We start from the raw sequence: 25,958 nt of genomic DNA on the forward strand, positions 1-25,958 counted from the left end.
AGACATGCTGGAAATGAGATATGAGAGGAATGAGATAGGAAGACATGCTGGAAATGATATATGAGAGGAATGAGATAGGAAGACATGCTGGAAATGAGATATGAGAGGAATGAGATAGAAAGACATGCTGGAAATGAGATAAGAGAGGAATGAGATAGGTAGACATGCTGGAAATGAGATAAGAGAGGAATGAGATAGGAAGACATGCTGGAAATGAGATGTGAGAGGAATGAGATAGGAAGACATGATGGAAATTATATATGAGAGGAATGAGATAGGAAGACATGCTGGAAATGATATGAGAGGAATGAGATAGGAAAACATGCTGGAAATGAGATGTGAGAGGAATGAAATAGGAAGACATGCTGGAAATGAGATAAGAGAGGAATGAGATAGAAAGACATGCTGGAAATGAGATGTGAGAGGAATGAGATAGGAAGACATGCTGGAAATGAGATAAGAGAGGAATGAGATAGGAAGACATGCTGGAAATGAGATGTGAGAGGAATGAGATAGGAAGACATGCTGGAAATTATATATGAGAGGAATGAGATAGGAAGACATGCTGGAAATGAGATATGAGAGGAATGAGATAGAAAGACATGCTGGAAATGAGATAAGAGAGGAATGAGATAGGAAGACATGCTGGAAATGAGATAAGAGAGGAATGAGATAGGAAGACATGCTGGAAATGAGATGTGAGAGGAATGAGATAGGAAGACATGATGGAAATTATATATGAGAGGAATGAGATAGAAAGACATGCTGGAAATGAGATATGAGAGGAATGAGATAGGAAGACATGCTGGAAACGAGATAAGAGAGGAATGAGATAGAAAGACATGCTGGAAATGAGATATGAGAGGAATGAGATAGAAAGACATGCTGGAAATGAGATAAGAGAGGAATGAGATAGAAAGACATGCTGGAAATGAGATAAGAGAGGAATGAGATAGGAAGACATGCTGGAAATGAGATGTGAGAGGAATGAGATAGGAAGACATGATGGAAATTATATATGAGAGGAATGAGATAGAAAGACATGCTGGAAATGAGATATGAGAGGAATGAGATAGGAAGACATGCTGGAAACGAGATAAGAGAGGAATGAGATAGAAAGACATGCTGGAAATGAGATAAGAGAGGAATAAGATAGAAAGACATGCTGGAAATGAGATAAGAGAGGAAGGAGATAGAAAGACATGCTGGAAATGAGATATGAGAGGAATGAGATAGAAAGACATGCTGGAAATGAGATGTGAGAGGAATGAGATAGGAAAACATGATGGAAATGAGATAAGAGAGGAATGAGACAGAAAGACATTCTGGAAATGAGATGTGAGAGGAATGAGATAGGAAGACATGATGGAAATGAGATGTGAGAGGAATGAAATAGGAAGTCATGATGGAAATGAGATGTGAGAGGAATGAGATAGGAAGACATGATGGAAATGAGATAAGAGAGGAATGAGACAGAAAGACATGCTGGAAATGAGATGTGAGAGGAATGAAATAGGAAGACATGATGGAAATGAGAGGAATGAAATAAGAAGACATGATGGAAATAAGATGTGAGAGGAATGAGATAGGAAGTCATGATGGAAATGAGATATGAGAGGAATGAGATAGGAAGACATGCTGGAAACTAGATAAGAGAGGAATGAGATAGAAAGACATACTGGAAATGAGATATGAGAGGAATGAGATAGGAAGACATGATGGAAATGAGATAAAGAGGAATGAGACAGAAAGACATTCTGGAAATGAGATGTGAGAGGAATGAGATAGGAAGACATGATGGAAATGAGATATGAGAGGAATGAGATAGGAAGACATGCTGGAAATGAGATAAGAGAGGAATGAGATAGGAAGACATGATGGAAATGAGATATGAGAGGAATGAGATAGGAAGTCATGATGGAAATGAGATGTGAGAGGAATGAGATAGGAAGTCATGATGGAAATGAGATGTGAGAGGAATGAGATAGGAAGACATGATGGAAATGATATATGAGAGGAATGAGATAGGAAGACATGCTGGAAATGAGATGTGATCTATGATGGAACCAGGATTGAGATGGGGAGCTGTGCTGGGGACCAGAAATGAAATAGGCAGCCAAGATGTGTAATAGGAATCAGATTGGGAGACAGACTGGGTACCAGGAATGAGAGAGTTTGTTTTGCTGGGGGCTATGAATTATAGGGGGAGAAATGATCCGGACAAGGAATGAGAGGACATTTCATTCTGGGGGGAAGTAATCCAAAAAATAATAACAGACATGATTTTTGGCTCTTTCATCACTATCTGTATGCTGGACATACTTGCTGACTCTGACACTTTTTAACCTGCATTCTTTATACAGTTTTCTTTGAGAGGATGAAAAAGGTTTCATTGTATCAGTGGTCTGTGACTTTTTGTGATGTGTTTGTCAAAAATACTATTGTTAGTTATACATTGTTATTTGTAGCTCTTACCAGCAGGACGTCTGTGCTCTACCTCTCCTGTAGTCTCTGGCAGTTGCAGTTTTTTATCCCTCTTTACTCAGTGTCATGTCTGTTGCTCAAGGTTGCAGTCTCTTTCTCCTCTCTCTCATCTGCTGTGGCTTGCTAGTCTCTCTATGATCGGCAGTGTTTTGCAGTCTATCTGACCTCCTGTAGATTGCAGTCTCTCTCTGTGATCTGCTGTGGGTTGCAGTCTCTCTCTCTCTCTCTCTCTCTGTGATCTGCACTGTGTTGCAGTCTCTCTGTGATCTGCTGTGGGTTGCAGTCTCTCTGTGATCTGCTGTGGGTTGCAGTCTCTCTCTGTGATCTGCTGTGGGTTGCAGTCTCTCTGTGATCTGCTGTGGGTTGAAGTCTCTCTGTGATCTGCTGTGGGTTGCAGTCTCTCTGTGATCTGCTGTGGGTTGCAGTCTCTCTCTGTGATCTGCTGTGGGTTGCAGTCTCTCTCTGTGATCTGTTGTGGGTTGCAGTCTCTCTCTGTGATCTGCTGTGGGTTGCAGTCTCTCTGTGATCTGCTGTGGGTTGCAGTCTCTCTCTGTGATCTGTTGTGGGTTGCAGTCTCTCTGTGATCTGCTGTGGTTTGCAGTCTCTCTGTGAACTGCTGTGGGTTGCAGTCTCTCTGTGATCTGCTGTGGGTTGCAGTCTCTATCTGGTGTGGTTTGCAGTCTCTCTAGTCTCTTATAGGCTTGTGATGAGTGTTTCTTGTAGTTTCGTTTCTCCCGGTGACGTGCATGTGCTGCTGTCTGCTTGCAGTCTTTTCTCTCCCTGTACGGACGATCCCTCTCCCTCTCCTCTCCGATCTGCTGTGGTTTGCAGTCTCTCTGTGATCTGCTGTGGTTTGCAGTCTCTCTGTGATCTGCTGTGGGTTGCAGTCTCTCTGTGATCTGTTGTGGGTTGCAGTCTCTCTCTGTGATCTGCTGTGGTTTGCAGTCTCTCTGTGATCTGCTGTGGTTTGCAGTCTCTCTGTGATCTGCTGTGGGTTGCAGTCTCTCTCTGTGATCTGTTGTGGGTTGCAGTCTCTCTCTGTGATCGGTTGTGGTTTGCAGTCTCTCTGTGATCTGCTGTGGTTTGCAGTCTCTCTGTGATCTGCTGTGGGTTGCAGTCTCTATCTGGTGTGGTTTGCAGTCTCTCCAGTCTCTTATAGGCTTGTGATGAGTGTTTCTTGTAGTTTCGTTTCTCCCCGGTGACGTGCATGTGCTGCTGTCTGCTTGCAGTCTTTTCTCTCCCTGTACGGACGATCCCTCTCCCTCTCCTCCCCGATCTGCTGTCGGTTTCAGTCTCTGGTAGGTTTTTCGTTAGTTTCGTTTCTCCTCGTGCCCCGTCAGATGCCCGGTTGTCGTCAGCACAGCCCCGCCCGGGAGCGGAGACAAAGAGGGGCGGAGTGTAGACGGGGAAGAGGGTGCGAGGGACAGCGAATATGGGGGCTGAGAAAAAGGGCACAGGGGATAATAGAGGAAGGGGTAATAAGGGCAGAGGGGCTAATAAGGTTACAAGTGTAATAAGGGCAGAGGGGCTAATAAGGGTACAAGTGGAATAAGGGCAGAGGGGCTAATAAGGGTACAAGTGGAATAAGGGCAGAGGGGCTAATAAGGTTACAAGTGGAATAAGGGCAGAGGGGCTAATAAGGGTACACGTGGAATAAGGGCAGAGGGGCTAATAAGGTTACAAGTGTAATAAGGGCAGAGGGGCTAATAAGGGTACAAGTGGAATAAGGGCAGAGGGGCTAATAAGGGTACAAGTGGAATAAGGGCAGAGGGGCTAATAAGGGTACAAGTGGAATAAGGGCAGAGGGGCTAATAAGGGTACAAGTGGAATAAGGGCAGAGGGGCTAATAAGGGTACAAGTGTAATAAGGGCAGAGGGGCTAATAAGGGTACAAGTGGAATAAGGGCAGAGGGGCTAATAAGGGTACAAGTGGAATAAGGGCAGAGGGGCTAATAAGGGTACAAGTGGAATAAGGGCAGAGGGGCTAATAAGGGTACAAGTGGAATAAGGGAAGAGGGGCTAATAAGGTTACAAGTGTAATAAGGGCAGAGGGGCTAATAAGGGTACAAGTGGAATAAGGGCAGAGGGGCTAATAAGGGTACAAGTGGAATAAGGGCAGAGGGGCTAATAAGGGTACAAGTGGAATAAGGGCAGAGGGGCTAATAAGGTTACAAGTGTAATAAGGGCAGAGGGGCTAATAAGGGTACAAGTGGAATAAGGGCAGAGGCGCTAATAAGGGTACAAGTGGAATAAGGGCAGAGGGGCTAATAAGGTTACAAGTGTAATAAGGGCAGAGGGGCTAATAAGGGTACAAGTGTATTAATGGCACAGGGGGTAATCGGTACAGGTGTAATAAGGGCAGAGGGGCTAATAAGGTTACAAGTGTAATAAGGGCAGAGGGGCTAATAAGGGTACAAGTGTAATAAGGGCAGAGGGGCTAATAAGGGTACAAGTGTATTAATGGCACAGGGGAGTAATCGGTACAGGTGTAATAAGGGCAGAGGGGCTAATAAGGGTATAGGGTGTAATAAGGGTACAAGTGTATTAATGGCACAGGGGGTAATCGGTACAGGTGTAATAGGGGTACAGGGGTGATAAGGTTACAGGTGTAACAAAGGCATGAAGTAATACGGGTACATGTGTAATAATGGCACAGATGTCATAAGGGTACAGGGGGTAATAAGGATACAGGTCTTATAAGGGCACTGGGAGTATAAAAAAAGGAGCACATGTAATAAGGGCACAGCAGGTAATAAGGGTACAAGTGTAATGGGCACAGGGTGTAATAAGGGTGCAGGGCATAATAAAGGTACAGGGCGTAAAAAGGGGCACAGGGGGTAATAAGGGTACAAGTGTATTAATGGCATAGGGGGGTAATAAGGTTACAAGTGTATTAAAGGACATCTGCAGCGTGATTAACACTTATCCCCTATGCACAGGATAGGGGATAAGTGTTTGATTGCGAGGGGGGTCCGACCACTGGGACCCCCTGTGATCTCCTGTACGGGGCCGCAGCTCTCCCGTGCAGGGGGGCGTGCCAGCCGCAGCATGACGTTGCAGCCGACACGCCTCCTCCATACATCTCTATGGGAGAGGCGGGGAGGCAGCATTTGTGCCTCCCCCAATAGAACTGTATGGGGACGGGAAGGAGACTTGGCGTCACCGTCGACCTCTAGGTCGACGCTACGTCACCATGAGCGCTAATGGCGGCTCCCTGTTAGGGAGATCGAGGGGGGTCCCAGCGGTCGGACCCCCCGCAATCAAACACTTATCCCCTATCCTGTGGATAGGGGATAAGTTTCGTACCGCTGCAGTTGTCCTTTAACCCCTTAAGGACTCTTTTCACCTTAAGGCCCTTTTTTGCAAACCTGACCACTGTCACTTTAAGCATTAATAACTCTGGAATGCTTTTACTTTTCATTCTGATTCCGAGATTTGCTTTTTCGTGACATATTCTACTTTATGTTAGTGGTAAAATTTTGTTGATACTTGCATCATTTCTTGGTGAAAAATTCCAAAAGTTGATGAAAAAATTGAAAATGTTGCATTTTTTTAAATTTGAAACACTCTGCTTATAAGGAAAATGGACATCTCAAATAAATTATATATTGATTCACATATACAATTTGTCTACTTTATGTTTGCATCATTAAGTTGACATGTTTTTACTTTTGGAAGAGACCAGAGGGCTTCAAAGTTCAGCAGCAACTTTCCAATTTTTCACAAAATTTTCAAAATCTGAATTTTTCAGGGACCAGTTCAGTTTTGAAGTGGATTTGAAGGGCCTTCATATTAGAAATACCCCATAAATTACCCCATTATAAAAACTGCACCCCTCAAAGTATTCAAAATGACATTCAGTAAGTGTGTTAACCATTTAAGTGTTTCACAGGAATAGCAGCAAGATGAAGGAGAAAATTCAAAATCTTCATTTTTTACACTTGCATGTTCTTGTAGACCCAGTTTTTATTTTTTACAAGGGGTAAAAGGAGAAAAATCACCCTAAAATTTGTAACCCAATTTCTTTCGAGTAAGGAAATACCTCATATGTGTATGTTAAGTGTTCTGTGGGTGTACTAGAGGGCTCAGAAGGGAAGGAGTTTTTCTGAAATGGTTTTTGGGGGGCATGTCACATTTAGGAAGCCCCTATGGTGCCAGAACAGCAAACCCCCCACCCCCACATGGCATACTATTTTGGAAACTACACCCCTCAAGGAGCCTAACAAGGCTTACAGTGAGCCTTTACACCCCACAGGTGTTTGACAACTTTTCCTTAAAGTTGCATGTGTAAGTGAATTTTTATTTATTTTTCACAAAAATGCATTTTTCCCCCCAAATTTTACATTTTTGCAAGGGGTAATTGGAGAAAATGTCCCCCAAAATTTGTAACCCCATCTCTTCTGAGTATGGAAATACAGCATGTGTGGACATCAAATGCATTGCGGGTGCACAACAATGCTCAGAAGAGAAGGAGTCACATTTGGCTTTTGGAAAGCAAAGTTAGCTGAAATGGTTTTTGGGGGGCATGTCACATTTAGGAAGCCCCAATGGTGCCAGGACAGCAAAAAACAAAACAAAAAAACACATGGCATACTACACCCCTCAAGGAAAGTAACAAGGGGTCCAGTGAGCCTTTACAGCCCACAGGTGTTTGACAACTTTTCGTTAAAGTTGGATGTGTAAATGAAAAATATATTTTTTTCACTAAAATGATGTTTTTTTCCCCAAATTTAACATTTTTACAAGAAAATGCCCCTCAAAGTTTAACCCCATTTCTTAATAGTATGGAAATACCCCATGTTTGGATGTCAAGTGCTCTGCTGGTGCACTACAATGCTCAGAAGAGGAGCGTCATTGAGCTTTTGGAGAGAGAATTTAGTTTGAATAGAAGTCAGGGACATGTGCGTTTTATAAAGCCCACTGTGGTGCTAGAACAGTGGACCCCCCCCACATGTGACCCCATTTTGGAAACTACACCACTCACAGAATTTAATAAGGGGTGCAGTGAGCATTTACACCCCACTGGCGTTTGACAGATCTTTGGAACAGTGGGCTGTGCAAATGAAAAATTAAATTTTTCATTTTCACGGACCACTGTTCCAAAAATCTGTCAGACACCTGTGGGGTGTACATGCTCACTGTACCCGTTATAACATTCCATGAGGGGTGTAGTTTCCAAAATGGGGTCACATGTGGGGGGGGTCCATTGTTCTGGCACTATGGGGGCTTTGTAAACACACGTGGTGTTCAATTCCTGACACATTTTCTCTTCAAAAGCCCAATGGCGCTCCTTCTCTTCTGAGCATTGTAGTTCGCCCGCAGAGCACTTTACATCCACATATGGGGTATGTTCTTACTCAGAAGAAATTCAGGTTACAAATTTTGGGGGGCTTTTTTCCTATTTTGCCTTGTGAAAATGAAAAAGTTATGATAACACCAGCATTTTAGTAAAAAAAAAATTTTTATTTTCATTTTCCCATCCAACTTTAACGAAAATCTGTCAATTTCCTGTGTAGTGTCAAGGCTCACTATACCCCTTGTTATGTTCCGTGAGGGGTGTAGTTTCCAAAATGGGGTCACATGTCGGTATTTATTTTTGTGTGCGTTTATGTCAAAACCACTGTAAAATCCGCCACCCCTGTGCAAATCACCAATTTACAAACCTCCAGCTGTTGCAAAACGTCAACTTCCAGCATGTACTGACAGACCTTGCATGCTGGGAGTTGCACTTTTGCAACAGCTGGAGGCACACTGGTTGGAAAAGCTTCAGTTAGGTTCTGTTATCTGACGACATGCTGGGAGTTATAGTTTTGCAAGATTTAGAGGGCCACGGTTTAGAAACCACTGCACAGTGATCTCCAAACTGTGGCCCTCCAGATGTTGCAAAACTACAGATCCCAGCATGCCCAGACAGCAAACTGCTGTGTCGGCATGCTGGGAGTTGTAGTTTTGCAATATCTAGAGGTCCGCAGTTTAGAAACCACTGCACAGTGATCTCTAAACTGTACCCCTCTAAATCTTGCAAATCTACAAATCCCAGCATGCCCAAACGGCTGTCTGGGCATGCTGGGAGTTGTAGTTTTGCAACATTTGGAGGGCTACAGTTTAGAGACTACTGTATAGTGGTCTCCAAACTGTAGCCCTCCAGATGTTGCTAGGCAACTACTCACCAGCTTCCGTATTCTGTACCAGGGTGCAGCACGTCATCGCCACCCGCCGCAGATCACAGGTAAGTGACCTCCACCGCAGGTCATGCTACAGTTCCCCAGTTCTGCTCGTATTACCGTTGGTTGGCAGAACAGGGGAACCGAACTTTAACCCCTCCGCCCCCGATTCTGACAGACCAATAGCAGGGATAGGAGGGGTGGAACCCCTGCCACCTCACTCCTATACTTTCAGGGGGACCGGGGGTGCGGCTAGCAGCAGGGACCGGAATTCCCACGGGCGTACCCATACGCCCTACGTCCTTAAGGACTCGTATGCCCTACGTCCTGAAGAGGTTAATGGCACAGGGGGTAATCGGTACAGGTGTTATAAGAGCACAGCAGTGATAAGGTTACAGGTGTAACAAAGGCGTGGAGTAATAAGGGTACAGGTGTAATGGCACAGATTTAATAAAGGCACAGGTGTAATTAGGATACAGGTGTTATAAGGGCACAGAGAATAAAATAGGCCACATGTAATAAGGGCACAAGAGGTAATAAGGGAATGGGGTAGTAAGGGTACATGTGTAATAATGACAGGGGATAATAAGGGTAGAAGTGTAATAAGGGCACAGGGGTAATAAGTGCACAAGTTTAACCCCCTAAAGGAGTACTCCAGTGAAAAATAATAGGTATACGTCTCTGTGTTATACAATTGTGGGCGCATGCCCTCATGTCACAGTGACGTACACCTATTACGATTGGACTGGTGACACTTATAATAAGGGTATTTTTGATCCGGGAACAGGATTTGTTGGTTCACGGTGTAATGAGGTAACAGGTGTAATAAGAGCGCTGGGTTATAGGGGTACAGGTGTAATAAGAGCATGGAGTAATTAAGGGGACATGTATAATAAAGGCACAAGGGGTAACAGGTGTAATAAGGGCGCTGGGTTATAGGGGTACAGGTGTAATAAGAGCATGTAGTAATAAAGGGGACATGTATAATAAAGGCACAAGGGGTAACAGGTGTAAAAAGGACAACAGATACAGGTGTAATATGAGCACAGGGTGTAAAGAGAGAATAGAGCTATTAACGGTACAGGTATAGAGGGAGTGGTGATAAGCAGTGGCGTCACTAGGGGGGGGGGGCAGAGAGGGCCATGGCCCCCCCTAGATCAGGCTGTGCCCCCCCTTGGGCCCCCCCAATTTAAAATAAATAGGGATGTCCCGATACATTGATGGCTCCGCCCCCAGCACAGGAGAGGAGGGGCCGAGAGCTGGCCGGTCACACAGCAGAGCTGCCGCTTCATGTGAGGTGAGTGATGTCCCCGTGTCCTGCCTCTCTCCCCCCTGATCAGCAGTATAACCCGGGGCTGAGTAATGTGTATGGTAGCAGTCCAGAGGGGTCACTTTCCCTCCTCCAGTGTCCACAGGTCACCAACAGGCCACATTATCAAAATTTTTGGGAAAAATTGCGGCAAAAATTGTGCGTTTTTACCGCGATTTTTCGTAAATCGCAGTAACACAGCACAATTTTTGACGCAATTTTACCATAAATTGTTCTGGTAATGTGACCTGTTGGTGACCTGTGGACACTGGAAGGGGGAAAGTGACCCCTCTGGAAGGACAACATGTGAACACACTGCTAGTTTATCATTAACCCCTTAAGGGTACATTCACATGTACAGGATCTGCTGCATATTTTTGCTGCATATTTTGTGCAGCTGATTTTGCAGAAAATATACAGCAGATCATGTACATCTGAACGTACCCTAAGGGCTCATTCAGGGGTGTATTTTACGCTGCGGATCCCCCGACAATGGACCCTACAGTGCTGCCTCCATCTGTGCCTGATCATAACGGCAATACTCCGCTACCAGCAGACACGCTTTCATGTGTATACTCGCTCACATCATGGCCACTCCTCCCGCTCTCTGAGCTAGGCCGAGAGCAGCCGCGAAGTGTGCGAGTATACACATCAAAGCGTGTCTGCTTGTAGCGGAGGATTGCCGTTATGATCAGGCACAGATGGAGGCAGCACTGTAGGGTCCATTGTCGGGGGATCCGCAGCGTAAAATATGCTGGGGATACATCCGTGTAAATGAGACCTAAGGACACAAGGCGTATGTGTACGCACAGTGCCTGCTCCCACTGTGTTGTATAAATTATTAGTTAGAACCCTCGGCTAATGCCAGACATCACCAATCAGGCTGATGTCCGACATTAACACTTTAGATGCCGCTATTTAAGTTGATGGCAGTGTCCAAAAGCTTTAACCCCTTAAGGACCGAGCTTTTTTCCGTTTTTGCACTTTTGTTTTTTCCTCCTCACCTTTTAAAAATCATAACCCTTTCAATTTTGCACCTAAAAATCCATATGATGGCTTATTTTTTGCGCCACCAATTCTACTTTATAATGACATCAGTCATTTACCCAAGAATCTACGGCAAAAACGGAAAAAAAATCATTGTGTGTGTGTGTGTATATATATATATATATATATATATATGTATGTGTGTGTGTGTGTGTGTGTGTGTGTGTGTGTGTGTGTGTGTATGTATGTATATGTATATATATATATATATATATACACACATACACACGTTTTAAAATTGCCCCCCCCCACTTTTGTCACTGGCCCCCCATGTGCCCCCCCCCCTAAATATGAATGCTGGAGACCCCACTGGTGATAGGGAAAGGAGCCACAGGCATAAATGAGGAGGGAGGGGGACTTTGCACACTTGGGATTAGTTAGGAAAGCATTAGGTACAAGTGTAATGAAAAGACAATGTGGACAGAAAAGATAAGCAGGGCGGGTTCTCCCTATAGGCTGTCACACAACTACAGTGGTCCCTCAACATACGATGGTAATCCGTTCCGAACGGACCATCGTTTGTTGAAACCATCGTATGTTGAGGGATCCGTGCAATGTAAAGTATAGGACAGTGGTCTACAACCTGCGGACCTCCAGATGTTGCAAAACTACAACACCCAGCATGCCCGGACAGCCAACGGCTGTCCGGGCATGCTGGGAGTTGTAGTTTTGCAACATCTGGAGGTCCGCAGGTTGTAGACCACTGGTATAGGAAGTTGTACTCACCTGTCCCCGCCGCTCCGGATCGTCACCGCTGCCCTGGATGTCGCCCTCCATCGCTGTCGCCGCGTCCCCGACGCTCTGGCAAGGCCTCTGCTTCCTCGGCATCCGCGCTCGGCTACGCACGCCGCTCCTATTGGATGACGGGATGGCGTGCGCAGCGACGTGATGACGACGATGGAGAGCGCTGATGATGCAGGGGATCCCGAAGAGGATGCGACGGAGCCCCGAGGACAGGTAAGTGATGGTCAGCGGACCACACGGGGCACCCTAAACGGCTATCTGGTGGCAGCTGAAGCAGTCTGCGCTGCCGTATAGCCGTTTATGTGATGGCCCCGACATACAAAAGCACCGTATGTTGATGCTGCCTTCAACAGAGTGCTCTCGATCACATCCCTGTGCTGACTGGATGACTGAGCGGGCGCAGCTTCGCTTCTGCACGGAGCGCTTTTATTTTTAAGGGAGACAGTTTTTGTCTATCTGCATGAAGAATAAAATCGCTCCATGCAGAAACAAAGCTCAGTCATCCAGTCAGTACGGGGATGTAAGCGAGAGTGCTCTGTACATGACTGACCGCTCGGGAGAGGGGGGTTGCTTCTTACCTAGACCATGCAGGGGGTGGTGACTTGTGCCCCCAACAGACACTGCTCCCCCCAGCAGCCTCCAAATGTCGCCGAACATTCAAATATTGACCACGCCGAGCCCCCTTGGGAGCAGCAGACGTGCCCTGCACAGGCACGCACGCACGCCTGCTCCTCCGACCACGCTCCATCCAGGACCCCGGCTGTGCTTAGAAGCAGCCAACTCCTCGGAAGGGGTTTGTTACAGTGTGTCACCTAGTAGTAAGGAGATTATGTGAGGAGGAGGAGGTTTATTACAGTGTGTTACCTCAGTAGTAAGGAGATTACATAAGGAGGAGGTTTGTTACAACGAATAAACTTGTGGACCAAAGGGGTACTCCGCCCCTAGACATCTTATCCCCTACATCTCGGCTGTGGCACCCCGCCGCCATCACTGCACAGAGCGAACTCGTTCTGTGCCCAATGACGGGCTATACAGGGGCCAGAACATTGTGACTGCTCCACCCCCTTGTGACATCACGTTTCACCCCCTCAATACAAGTCACTCTTCCTCCCATAGACTTGCATTAACCCCTTAAGGACCAAGCCCATTTTCACATTAAGGACCAGGCCAATTTTATTTTTTGCGTTTTCATTTTTTCCTCCTCGCTTTCTAAAATCCATAACTCTTTTAGATTTCCATCTACAGACTCATATAAGGGCTTGTTTTTTGTGTGACCAATTGTACTTTGTAATGAAACCTCTCATTTTACCATAAAATGTACGGCGAACCCAAAAAACATTATTATTTAGGGAGGACATTTAAATGAAAACCACAATTTTGCACATTTTGGAGGGTTTCGTTTTCGCACTGTACACTTTACGGTAAAAATGACATATGTTCTTTATTCTGTGGGATACTTTTATATTTTTGTACCGCTTAAAAAAAAATCAAAAACTTTTAGTACAAAATCAGTAATCTAAAATCGCCCTATTTTGACCACCTATAACTTTTTCATTTTTCCGTATATAGGGCGGTATGAGGGCAAATTTTTTGTGCCGTCATCTTTACTTTTTACCGATACCATATTTGCATACATAAAACTTTTAGATCATTTTTTATAAATTTTCTTGGGAATAAAATGGGACAAAATAGCAGCATTTTTGGACTTTTTTACGTTTACGCCGCTCACCGTACGGGATCATTAACATTATATTTTGATTGTTCGGACATTTACGCATGTGGCGATACCAAATGTTTATTTTAAAAAAATTATGCTTTTTGGGGGTAAAATGGGAAAAATTAACAATTTTCATTTTTATTGGGGAGGGGATTTTTCACTTTTTTTTTTTTTTTTCTTTTTTTTACACTTTTAAGTCCCCATAGGGAACTATCTATAGCAATCAATTGATTGCTAATACTGTTCAGTGCTATGCATAGGACATAGAACTGATCAGTATTATAGGTCATCTTCTGCTCTGCTCGATCTCAGACTAGAGCAGGAGACACCGGGGGGCGGAGGGAGGCAGGTGAGGGGACCGCTGCGGGCGATCCGATCATCTATTTTGACATGCGCACTGCCGCAGATGCCGTGATCTGTACTGATCACGGCATCTGAGGGATTAATGGCGGACATCTGCGCATGTCGGCCATTAGAAGCGGGTCCCCGACTACTGCTAGCAGCTGGAACATGCCGTGTATGACGCAAGCACAGCTCCAATGCTCGCGGTCATACACAGGACGTAAATGTACGTCCTGGTGCTCGAAGTACCGCCAAACCAGGACGTACATTTACGTCCGTAGTCGTTAAGGGATTACGGGGGCGGGCTGTGACATCATGAGGGGGCGGAGCAGTGACGTCACAATGCTCCGGCCCCTGTATCGCTGTCATCGAGCAAAGAGCGAGTTCGCTCTGTGCAGTGATGACGGCGGGGTGCTGCAGCCGAGATCACGGGAGTTCCCAGTGGTGGAACCCCCACGATCAGACATCTTATCCCCTATCCTTTGGATAGGGGATAAGATGTCTAGGGCCGAGTACCCCTATTAGGGGATCCCATCATGTTGAAAAAAAAACACTCCACTCTGTAGGCACCATATTATAGAAAAATTCTTTAAAACATATCACCTTTATACATTTAAAAATATATAGATGTGCCATAAAAATAAATCCAATAAATTTTCCAAATAATTTTTCTGAGCCTTGGATTGGAAGTGCTGGGATCCTCCCTTTGGGATATCTTCTCTACTACACTGCTCAAAAAAATAAAAGGGACACTTAAACATCACAATGAAACTCCAAGTCAATCACACTTCTGTGAAGCCACACTGTCCACTCAGGAAACAACACTGATTGACAATCAATTTCACATGCTGTTGTGCAAATGGAACAGACAACAGGTGGAAATTATAGACAATTAGCAAGACACCCCCAATAAAGGAGTGGTTCTGGAGGCGGTGACCACAGACCACTTCTCAGTTCCTAAGCTTCCTGGCTGATGTTTTGGTCACTTTTGAATGCTGGCAGTGCTTTCACTCTAGTGGTTGCATGAGACAGAGTCTACAACCCACACAATTGTCTCCGGTAATGCAGGTCATCCAGGAAGGCACATCAATGCGAGTTGTGGCAAGAAGGTTTGCTGTGTCTGTCAGCATAGTGTCCAGAGCATAGAGGCGCTACCAGGAGACAGGCCAGTACATCAGGAGACGTGGAGGAGGCCGTAGGAAGGTAACAACCCAGCAGCAGGACCGCTACCTCCGCCTTTGTGCAAGGAGGAGCACTGCCAGAGCCCTGCAGAATGACCTCCAGCAGGCCACAAATGTGCATGTGTCCACTCAAACGGTCAGAAACAGACTCCATGAGGGTGGTATGAGGGCCTGACGTCCACAGGTGCGGGTTGTGCTTACAGCCCAGCACCGTGCAGTACGTTTGGCATTTGCCAGAGAACACCAAGCTTGGCAAATTTGCCACTGGCGCCCAGTGCTCTTCACAGATGAAAGCAGGTTCACACTGAGCACATGTGAAAGACATGACAGAGCCTGGAGACGCGGTGGAGAACGTTCTGCTGCCGGCAACATGCTCCAACATGACCAGTTTGGTGGTGGGTCAATAATGGTGTGGTATTTTTGGTGGAGGAGGCAAGTGTAACGCTTGCATCCGGGTACACCCCTATGAAAATCCCTAATTTAGGCCTCAAATGCGCATGGCGCTCTCTCACTTCAGATCCCTGTCATATTTCAAGGCAACAGTTTAGGGCCACACATGAGGTATCTCTGTACTCGGGAGAAATTGCGCAAAAAATTTTGGGGGGCTTTTTCTCCTTCGACCCTTTATGAAAAGGTAAAGTTTGGGTCTACACCAGCATGTTAGTGTAAAAAAAAATGTTTTACTCTAACATGCTGGTGTTGCCCCATTCTTTTCATTTTCATAAAAGGTAAAAGGAGAAAAAGACCCCCAAAATTTGTAACACAATTTCTCCTGAGTACAGAAATACCCCATATGTGGGCGTAAAATGCTCTGCAGGTGCACAACAAGGCTCAGGAGTGAGAGAGCACCATGTACATTTGAGGCCTAAATTGGTGATTTGCACAGGGGTGGCTGCTGGTTACAGCGGTTCTGACATAAACGCAAAATAAATAAATACCCACCATTTTGGAAACTACACCCCTCATGGAAAGTAACAAGGGTATAGTGAGCCTTAAACCCCACAGGTGACTGACAGATTTTTGAAACAGTGGTCTGTGAAAATGAAGAATGTCATTTTTCATTTGCACAGCTCCGTTACAAAGATCTGTCAAACGCCAGTGGGGTGTAAATGCTCACTGCACCCCTTGTTACTTTCCTTGAGGGGTGTAGTTTCCCAAATAGTGTGCCATATGGGGTGTTTTTCACTGTTCTGGCACCATGGAGGCTTCCTAAATGAGACATGCCACCCAAAAACCATTTCAGCAAAATTCGCTCTCCAAAATCCCATTGTTGCTCCTTCTCTTCTGAGCCCTCTAGTGCACCCGCAGATCACATCCACATATGAGGTATTTCCTTACTCGAGAGAAATGGGGTTTAACATTTTGGGGGACATTTTCACTTATTGCTCCTTGTGAAAATGAAAAATTTGGGGTAACAGCATTTTAGTAAAAAAAAATAAAAATGTATTTTCACGTCTAACTTCAATGCAAAGTCGTCAAACACCTGTGGGGTGTTAAGGCTCACTGTACTCCTTGTTACGTTCCTTGAGGGGTGTCGTTTCCCAAATCGTATACCATGCGGGTTGTTTTCCGCTGTTCTGGCACTATGGGGGCTTCCTAAATGAGACATGCCCCGTAAAAACCATTTCAGCAAAATTCGCTTTCCAAAAGCCCAATGTCGCTCCTTCCCTTCTGAGCCCTCTAGTGCACCCGCAGAGCACTTTACCTCCACATATGATATATTTCCTTACTCAAGATAAATGGTGTTTCAAATTTTGAGGGACATTTTCACCTATTACCCCTTGTGAAAATGAAAAATTTGGGGTAACGTCAGCATTTTAGTGAAAAAAATTAAAAAATGTATTTTCACATCCCACTTTATTGAAAATTCGACAAACACCTGTGGGGTGTTAAGGCTCACGGTAGCACTTGTTACGTTCCTTGAATGGTGTAGTTTCCCAAATAGTATACCATGTGGGGTGTTTTTTAGTGTTGTGGCACCATAGAGGCTTCCTAAATGTGGCATGCCTCCCAAAAACCATTTCAGCAAAATTTGCTCTCCAAAATCCCATTGTCGCTCCTTCTCTTCTGAGCCCTCTAGTGCACCCACAAAGCACTTTACATCCACATATGAGGTATTTCCTTACTCGAGAGAAATTGGGTTACATATTTTGGGGGGCTTTTTCTCCTTTTACCCCTTGTAAAAATAAAAAATATGGGTCTACAAGAACATGTTGGTGTAAAAAAATGAAGATTTTGAATTTTCACCTCCACTTTGCTGCTATTCCTGTGAAACACCTAAAGGGTTAACAAACTTTCTGAATGTCATTTTACATAATGGGGTCCATTATGGGGTATTACTAACATAAAAACCTTCAAATTCACTTAAAAACTGAACTGGTTCCTGAAAAATTCAGATTTTGAAATTTACTTAAAATTGCTGCTGAGCTATGAAGCCCTCTGATGCCTTCAAAAAGTAAAAACATGTCAACTTTATGATGCAAACATAACGTAGACATATTGTATATGTGAATCAATATATAATTTATTTGGTATGTCTATTTTCCTTACAAGCAGAGAGCTTCAAAATTATAAAAATGCTAAATTTTCTAATTTTTCATGACATTTTGTAATTTTTCACCAAGAAATGATGCAAGTATCGACAAAAATTTACCACTAACAAAATACAATATGTCACGAAAAAACAGTCTCTGAATCAAATTCATAAGTACAAGCATCCCAGAATTGCAAAAAAAAAATGCTTTGGTCCTTAGGGTCAAAATGGGCTTGGTCCCCAAGGGGTTAAACCTACAGATTTTGAAAAAAAAAAAAAAAGTTTGAGATTTTTTTTAAAGCGGTACAAGAATAGAAAAAGTATGTAATCATGGGTAATATTTTAATCTTATTGACCCAGAGAAGAAAACATTTTACCTTAAAGTGTACAGCGTGAAAACTAATCCCCCCCCACCCCCCAAATTTTAAAAATTGTGATTTTCGTTTAAAATTTCCTTACACAAATTTTTTTTGGGGGGGGTTTACCATACATTTTAGGGTGAAATGAGTGGTGTCATTATAAAGTACAACTGGTCGCACAAAAAAAAGCCCTCATATCGGTCTGTGAATGGAAATATAAGAGTTATGGATTTTCAGAAGACGAGGACAGAAATACAAAAACCCAAAGATAAGATTGGCCTAGTCCTTAAAGGGGTACTTTGCCCCTAGACATCTTATCTATCCAAAGGATAGGCCACCCGCTACCTCTCCTGCAGCACCCTGCTTACAGGCCGCACGGAGCGAATGACGTCACGGCCCCGCCCCTTGTGGCATCATGACCCGCCCCCTTAATGCATGTTATTTTGAGCGGACACAACATTAAACACTCTTATACAGGCTGTGCACTCACTACTTTACATTGTAGCAGATTGTCATCACAGTAAAACAGAATAAAATATTTACAAAAATGTGAGGAGTGTACTCACTTATAGGAGATACTGTATATACCCCAAATTTTCACAACAATATTGTCAAAGTGGTGAATTTATTCCATCATGTATTCAATCGTGTTCCTGGACAAAATCTTTTCAAGACTCGACAGTGAAACCTCCTGAAAAGACCACCCTCTTTATATAAGCTGTCACCAGTGTCATCTACACTAACCTGTCCGTACCGACAGGTGTCACTGATGACAACGGTACTCACCTTGTCCTGTTCTGCGGCGGGGATCTTCGGTAATCTCCGTTAGCTCCGCTCTGGGAACTCGGCTTGTGGCATGGGCGGAGCTTTGTGACGTCACTGCTGCTGTTCTCTCCAAGCGAGACCCACTAAGCTCCGCCCCATGCCCCAGCCGCTCTCTGCTGAGTCTTGCTGTGAGAGAACAGCAGTGGTGACGTCAGTAAGCTCCGCCCGTGCCCCAAGCCGGGTGCTCGGAGCGGAGCTAATGGAGAAGATTACCGAAGATCCCCGTTACCGACAGATTAGTGAAGGCGACACTGATGACAGATTTCCTTTAAGCAGGCCACCCCTTTATTCAACCCAAGATTAAAAGGAGAACTGCGGCAAAATGTTTTTACCTGTCCCTGGGCTGCAAAAACATAAAAAACTTTAACTTACCTTCCTATGTTCCCCCTTTTGCGGGGATGTCGGCGTCCCGTTCCTCCGCTGCTGTTTGTCTTCCTTCTTCTTAGGCTCGAAACGTCACACTGCAATCAGCGTATTGCCGGCTGCAGCGACGTCCCTCCTGGGGCGGTAATAGACTGAACGTCATGTAAGGAGCTCTGGTCCCGCCTTCTCCCTGCTGCCCGGCTCCTTACATGACAGCCCATCATCGGCCGAGCCGGGACATCGCTGCAGCCGGTGATACGCTGACTGCAGTGTGAAGTTTCGAGCCCAAGAAGAAGGAGGAAGACAAACAGCAGCGGAGTAACGGGATGCTGATATCTCTGCAATGGGGGAACATAGGAAGGCGAGTTCAAGTTTTTTTTTTTTATGTTTTTGCAGACCGGACAGGGACAGGTACAAACTCTGACCAGAAAGTTAAATAGATTTGTAAATTACTTCTATTTACAAATCTTAATCCTTCCAGTACTTATCAGTTGCTATATGCTCTACTGAAAGTTGAGTTGCCCTTTTCTGTCTGATCACGGTGCTCTCTGCTGACACCTCTGTTCATGTCAGGAACTGTCCAGAGCAGGAGAGGTTGTCTATGGGGATTTGCTCCTGCTCTGGACAGTTCCTGACATGGACAGACGTGTCAGCAGAGAGCACTATGGTCAGACTGAAAACAACTTCCTGTGGATCATACAGCAGCTGATAAGTACTGGAAGGAATAAGATTTTTTATATAGAAGTAATTTACAAATCTGTTTATCTTTCTGGAGCCAGTTGATATGAAAAAAATTCCACCGGAGTACCCCTTTAATGTATGTGTGCATCAACAGCCCTTTTACTATTGAATTCGATAGAACTCAGAAGTACAAAAAGATGATTTTGCCCTTTTTGAGCAGTAAAAAAGATCTTATGCTTACCGTAAAATCTCTTTTTCGGAGGATCCATTGGGGGACACCGGCAAACAAAAGTGCTCTTGCCACTAGGAGGTACTAACACTAGGAAAACAAAAGAAAGTCATTCCCTCCTGGCAGGATATACCCCGCCTACTGACCCTGTGCTAATCAGTTTAGTCCCAAAGCAGTAGGAGAGGACCGACAGAGAAAGAAACAAGCAGGTGTTCGAGGGACCCAGACAAAAAAAAGGAACCGAAAACAACCTCTCTGACAGAAAACCGAACCATAGCAACAAGCACAATGGGTGGGTGCTGTGTCCCCCAATGGATCCTCCGAGAAAGAGATTTTACAGTAAGCATAAAAAGTCTATTCTCGGTCGGTTCCATTGGAGGACACACAGACCGTGGAACATACCGAAGCAGTCCCAGGGGTGGGAAAAAATATCCAACACAGAATCAGACAGAAGACTGAGCGACTGCAACATCCTACGACCCAGACTGGCGTCAGCTGACGCAAATGTGTGCACTTGGTAAAATTTAGTGAAAGTGTGCAAGGACGACCAGGAGGCCACCTTACGGAGTGCCCAAGAAGCCCCAAAGGAACATGTGGAATGCGCAGTCACCCGAAAAAGGTGGGACCCTCCCTTTGCGACGGTACGATTCCAAGATGGCAGAACGGATCCGCAAAGTTCTCAATCTTTATGTCCGCAGGATCCTTAAGTGATGCTGCGTCCACTAGAGGCAGAGTAGTAGATTTGGACAGGCGAGAAACCGGAGGATCAACTGTAGGTGGTGCTGTCCACTTGGAAACCAGGTCCGGAGGAAAGGGAAACTGAGCTTGAATCTTCTTGGTTCCCCGGAATTGTTTGTCTGGATGCTTCCAAGCTGCGTCCAACAAGGTGTCAAATTCTGCATGTGAAATGAAACCCTTGGAAGAACGCCGAGAGCAGCCAAAGGAAACTTCCGGATCAGGATCTAAAGATTTTGGGTCCTCCAGATGGAAAGTGTCTCTGATGGCTGACACCAACCTGTCCACCATATCAGACACTGCAGAGTGGTCCTCATGATCCGAGGTGGATTCCAACCCGTCATCCGCTACTTCCCCTGGAGAGTGGGAACATGTGGCGGTAGTCCTAGACTGAGGAGTACGAGACCTAGAAGGAGGAGTCGGGGACCTGGGACGATCACCTGAGGAACGGCCCCTGGAGAAGGGACGCTACCGGTGAGCTGAGGAAGAGGAACGTGACCTACGGGAAGAGTGTCTATCCCGAGTATGCGACTCTGGAGAAGAGCCAGATGAAATCACCTTAGAGCGCTTGCTGGGGGAACACTCTGGGGGAAGTACGCAGGGAAGACTCTCTGTGGGAAGTGTGCAGGGAGAGGCCACTGACCTGGAGACCCTAGCCAGTTCAGAAATAGACTGGGAAAGGGAATAAACCAACTTTGGGAGATGGGAAGACCCCACACGGTCACCTGTCTGTGGGGGTGGGGTTCGGGTACTGGGGTCGGACATAGTTGCTCGTAAAAGTAGTCAGCAAAAATAAACGGAGCAATCTCACCCGGGTCTTGTGTCCCGCTGCTGGAACTGAGAAGTAGGCTGGAGTTGAAAAACAGGCTGTAGGTGCTCTGAAGCTGGAGCAGAAGAGGCAATGAGCAGCTGCAACAATATGGTCCACAGAAGAAGAGAGGAAAAAGAGGAGGAACTACCAGCGTGTCCCAGGGAACACCTCCGCCCCAGAACAGACCCCATTAGAGGAGAAGGAAGAAAATGACCTCCAAAAGCACGCGCACCGAGCTGGTAAATCAGTGACCCCTGGTACGTGCGCAAAGAAAATATTGGCCAGCAACAGAAAGGGGGCGGGAGCTCCGCCAGCGCACACAGATTCGGGCAGAGAAGAGATCCAGATCCGGCTGCAGCCACGGTCTTAATGAATACTTAACCCTCTTGGCGCCCCTGCCTGAACGCAGGCGAAAATGAAAGTAAGAAAAACACCGGCCACGCAACCGCAGCACAGCTGCAGGACCTGCGGCCGGTGTCCCAGACAGACGAAAGAGCTGCTATGTATGCAGTGCCAGGGAGGGAGAAGGGGAGGGGGCGGTAAATCCCCGGAGCCCTGGCACTGCACAATGCAAAATTGCAACACGTTTGGACCAGTGGATGGAGGAACAATCCTTACATGTATTTACAATTGGTCACTCATGTGACCACTAATTCCTGGTTTTATCATCAACCAATAACTAAAACTTAACTTTTAATGCCTCTAAGATTTAAAAATGCTCCACCACTTCACTCTGAGAAGTGTGTACTTATTGTGCAAGGTATACTTGCTACAAATATTATATCAGTATTGTGGCTGCAGTCCACATACTACCTTTATTAATCAGTGATGGTGGAGTGTATTAACAACAATGACAACACCATCTGTCCGACGTTTCACCACACCAGTGGCTTTGTCAAGGAATAGGGGCAAATTGCCAAAATACCCTCCAGGCAGTCCCAGGGATAAGGGGCTCCCCCAAGAAGTTCTCACCCTGGTTGCTGCCATACTCATCTAAGAGGTCTTCAGCCAGCTATAGTCACCTGCATCACATCAGGCTGAGACAGCGGGACGAGCAGGAGAGATAGGGGGACCTGGACCCAAGGTGCAACCCCAGGTGCTGGCCGTTCATGGGAAGGGGTTAACTGTGCATACTTTATGCCCCTGCCCCTTAGCCGCATATGGGGGAACAGGTAGCACCATGCTCCTGAACCCACCCCCCCTAAAAACAAGAAAATAAAAAGAAGAACCTAAAAACAGGGCCCATAGCTATAAAATAAAAAAAGAAGATCAGGTCTGGAGAATACCAGACCTGTGTCTGCCTCCTACTGAAACTAAGCTAAAACTGCTTAGCTATGGGTCAGGTATATCCTGCCAGGAGGGGCCGACTTTCTTTTGTTTGCCTAGTGTCAGCGCCTCCTAGTGGCAAGAGCATATACCCACGGTCTCTGTGCTCCCCAATGGAACCGACCGAGAAAAGGAGATTTTTGTACTTACCATAAAATCTCTTTCTCGAAGGATCCATTGGGGGACACAGACCATGGGTATATGCTGCTGTCACTAGGAGCAACAAGAAAAGTCGGCCCCTCCCAGCAGGGTATACCCGCCTACAGGCACCTGAGCTAATCAGTTTTAGTCCCAGAGCAGTAGGAGAGGACAGACAGGTCTGAAAAAAAACATGAACCGTCCAAGGAAACCACAGAATAAAAATAAACACACCCTCGGACAGGTAACCGAACCAGGAACACCAGAGAAAGAGGGTGGGTGCTGTGTCCCCAAATAGATCCTTCGAGAAAGAGATTTTACGGGAAGTACAAAAATCTCCTTTTCTCTATCGGCTCCATTGGGGGACACAGACCATGGGACGTACCAAAGAAGTCCCTAGGGTGGGCAAAGCAAAAACAGTCAGGCGTCCCAAACTAGCATCAGCGGATGCTAAGGTATGAAACTGGTAGAACTTTGTGAAGGTGTGCAAAGACAACCAAGTGGCCGCTCTACAAACCTGTGAGGCTGAAGCCTTGTTGCAGAAAGCACAGGATGCTCCGACAGAATGAGTGGAATGAGCCAAAACCCTGAAGGGTGGAGTCTTCCCCTTGCAGCGGTAGGCTTCTGAAATAGCAGATCGGATCCACCAGGAAATGGTGGCCTTCACGGAGACCTTCTGTAAGAACAAAAAAGGAGTCACTCTGTCGAAAAGAAGTAGTGACTGAGAGATAGGTCCGAACTGCCCACACCACATCCAATTTGTGGAGCAAACGTTCCTTGGGATGAGATGGAGCCAGACAAAAGGACGATGTCCTCGTTAAGATGAAACGCAGAAACAGCCTTTGGTAAGAAGGACGGAACCGGACGAAAGACAACTTGGTGAAAGATCAGGAACGGAGAACGGCAAGAAAGAGCTGCCAGCTCTGAAACTCTCCTAATAGAGGTAATAGCAATTAGGAACGCCACCTTCCAGGAAAGGAGGCAAATAGAAATGTCCCTGAGGGGTTCGAAGGGAGTACCCTGCAGGGCACCAAGAACTAAGTTTAAGTCCCAAAGTGGTGTAGGGGACCTGTAAGGGGGGCCACATGGGCCACTCCCTGAAGAAAGGTCCGGATATGGGGATCAGATGCTAGAGTATGCTGAAATAGCATGGAAAGGCCCGAAACCTTACCCATAAGGGAACTGAGAGTTAAATGTTGTTCCAGCCGACTGCAAAAAGGAAAGGAGTCGAGGGGGAGAAAACGTAACAGGAGAAAAGAAGTGAGATTCACACCAACAAAAATAAGACCACCACGTTCGGTGGTAAATCTGCGCAGAAGAGGGCTTTGCGCGCCCTGAGCATAGTGCGAATCACCTGGGGAGAGAAACCCCGAGCACTCAAAACCATGGTCTCAACCATGCCGTCAAGTGCAGTGACAGTAAATTGAGCTTCCTCAGGACCCTGGGAAGGAGGGGAAGAGGAGGGAAAAGATAAGGTAGGGCAAAGTCCAACCAAGGAATCACCAGGGCATCCACGGCCAGAGCCAAGGGATCTCGGGACTTCGCCAGGAAGTGACGAACCTTCTGGTTATGGCGTGACGCGGAAAGGTCCACGTCTGGAGTGCCTCAGAGGCAACAGATCTCTGCAAACACCTCCAGATGAAGAGATCACCCACCTGGGTCGGCAGAAGATCGGCATCAGAAGCATCCGAACTCCTGACAAAAAGGTCCAGCTGATTCTCCAGGCAGACGCAGTGTCGAGTTGGAGTCCCAGAAAAATTAGAGACTGAGTGAGAGATAGGTTGGACTTGTCCTGATTGACCATCCAACTGAAACAGGACAAGGTTTGAAGGGTGAGACTGAGGCTCTCCCGATTCTGGGTTCTGGTTGGAGCCTTGATCAGGAGGTTGTCCAGGTATGGGATCACCGAGACACCTCTCGACTGTAAGAGGGCGATCACAGGTGCCAGGACCTTGGTGAAGACACTTGGAGCAGTGGCCAGACCGAAGGGAAGGGCCACAAACTGAAAATGACCTTCCGGAACTGCAAAACGGATATACCGCTGATGTCCTGGAAAAATTGGAATGTGGAGGAAAGAAACTCTCCTTGATCCATGGAGGCCACGACCGAACGGAGAGATTCCATGCAGAAATGGCATAGGAGAAGATGTTGGTTGAGGCACTTCAGAACCAGGATCGGACTAACGGAACCCCCTTTCTTGGCGACCAAGAAGAGGTTGGAATAAAAAAAAACAAAATGCTCTCCTGGAGGAACCGGGACAATAACTCCCTGAAAGAGGAGGGACTGGAGTGTGCCTCGAAAGGACCTCGCAAGAGAGGGGGACCGGGGAGCCCGGGAACGAAAAAAGCAGTCCCTTGGAAGGGAGGCAAATTCGATCTGGTATCCGTTGGACACCACGTCCCTGACCCAGGAATCCTGCATGTATGTGGACCAAGTGTCCCGGAAGAGAAGCAGACGACCTCCCACCCGAGAAAAATCCGCGGGTGGGGGTGTCCCTTCAGGCAGAGGTAGGCTTGCGGTTGCCCACTTTGGCCGAGAAACGACCGGAACGGTTATTCGATTTCCAGGAGGGATGGGTTTCGAACGAGGGAGCCTTCTTGTCCCACGAGAGCGCCGGTCTGGATGTCCCACTGGAACCAAAACGCCCGAAAAGGACTGAAAGGAGGTAGACTTTCGGCGAGAAGTAGTGCTGCGAGCCTTATTTTGGCGTTACAAGGAACTTTTACCACCCGTCGCCTCTGAGATAATCTCATCTAGGCGCTTACCAAACAGACGAGAACCAGTTAAAGGAAGCTCAGTCAGAGATTTTTAAGAAGCGGCATCCACGTTCCAGGCCTTAAGCCACATAGAACGACAAAGGAACACCAATTTGCCTGTGGCAAAGGCCGCACAAACGGGCTGATTGCATAGAAGCAGTACAGAGATAGTCTCCGGCCCTGGATAGTTGGAGAGCTAATTCAGACAATTCCTC

The 25,958-nt window shown here is 46.2% G+C and overlaps 2 protein-coding genes across 2 annotated transcripts in view; both read right to left on the minus strand.

Annotated features, from left to right (window-relative positions):
- HELZ2 (helicase with zinc finger 2) overlaps positions 1 to 2,689 on the minus strand; it is a 58,297-nt gene extending 55,608 nt beyond the window's left edge. Inside the window, exon 1 of the mRNA XM_056547852.1 lies at positions 2,476 to 2,689. The gene's annotated coding sequence lies outside the window, so the exon portion shown is untranslated. The remainder of the gene's footprint in view (positions 1 to 2,475) is intronic.
- Positions 2,546 to 25,111, minus strand: LOC130296297 (uncharacterized). The gene is made up of 8 exons (XM_056547689.1): positions 25,027 to 25,111; positions 24,643 to 24,908; positions 24,342 to 24,428; positions 24,159 to 24,196; positions 21,524 to 21,621; positions 20,623 to 21,068; positions 2,698 to 3,779; positions 2,546 to 2,665 (listed from the first exon to the last, which is right to left on the minus strand). Exons 1-8 carry the CDS (start codon positions 25,109 to 25,111, stop codon positions 2,641 to 2,643), a joined length of 2,127 nt encoding a protein of 708 aa, XP_056403664.1. The 3' UTR covers positions 2,546 to 2,640.
- Between the last annotated feature and the right edge of the window lie 847 nt (positions 25,112 to 25,958).

This window comes from Hyla sarda, chromosome 12 (assembly GCF_029499605.1).
Source record: "Hyla sarda isolate aHylSar1 chromosome 12, aHylSar1.hap1, whole genome shotgun sequence".
In the NCBI taxonomy this organism is placed as follows: domain Eukaryota; kingdom Metazoa; phylum Chordata; class Amphibia; order Anura; family Hylidae; genus Hyla; species Hyla sarda.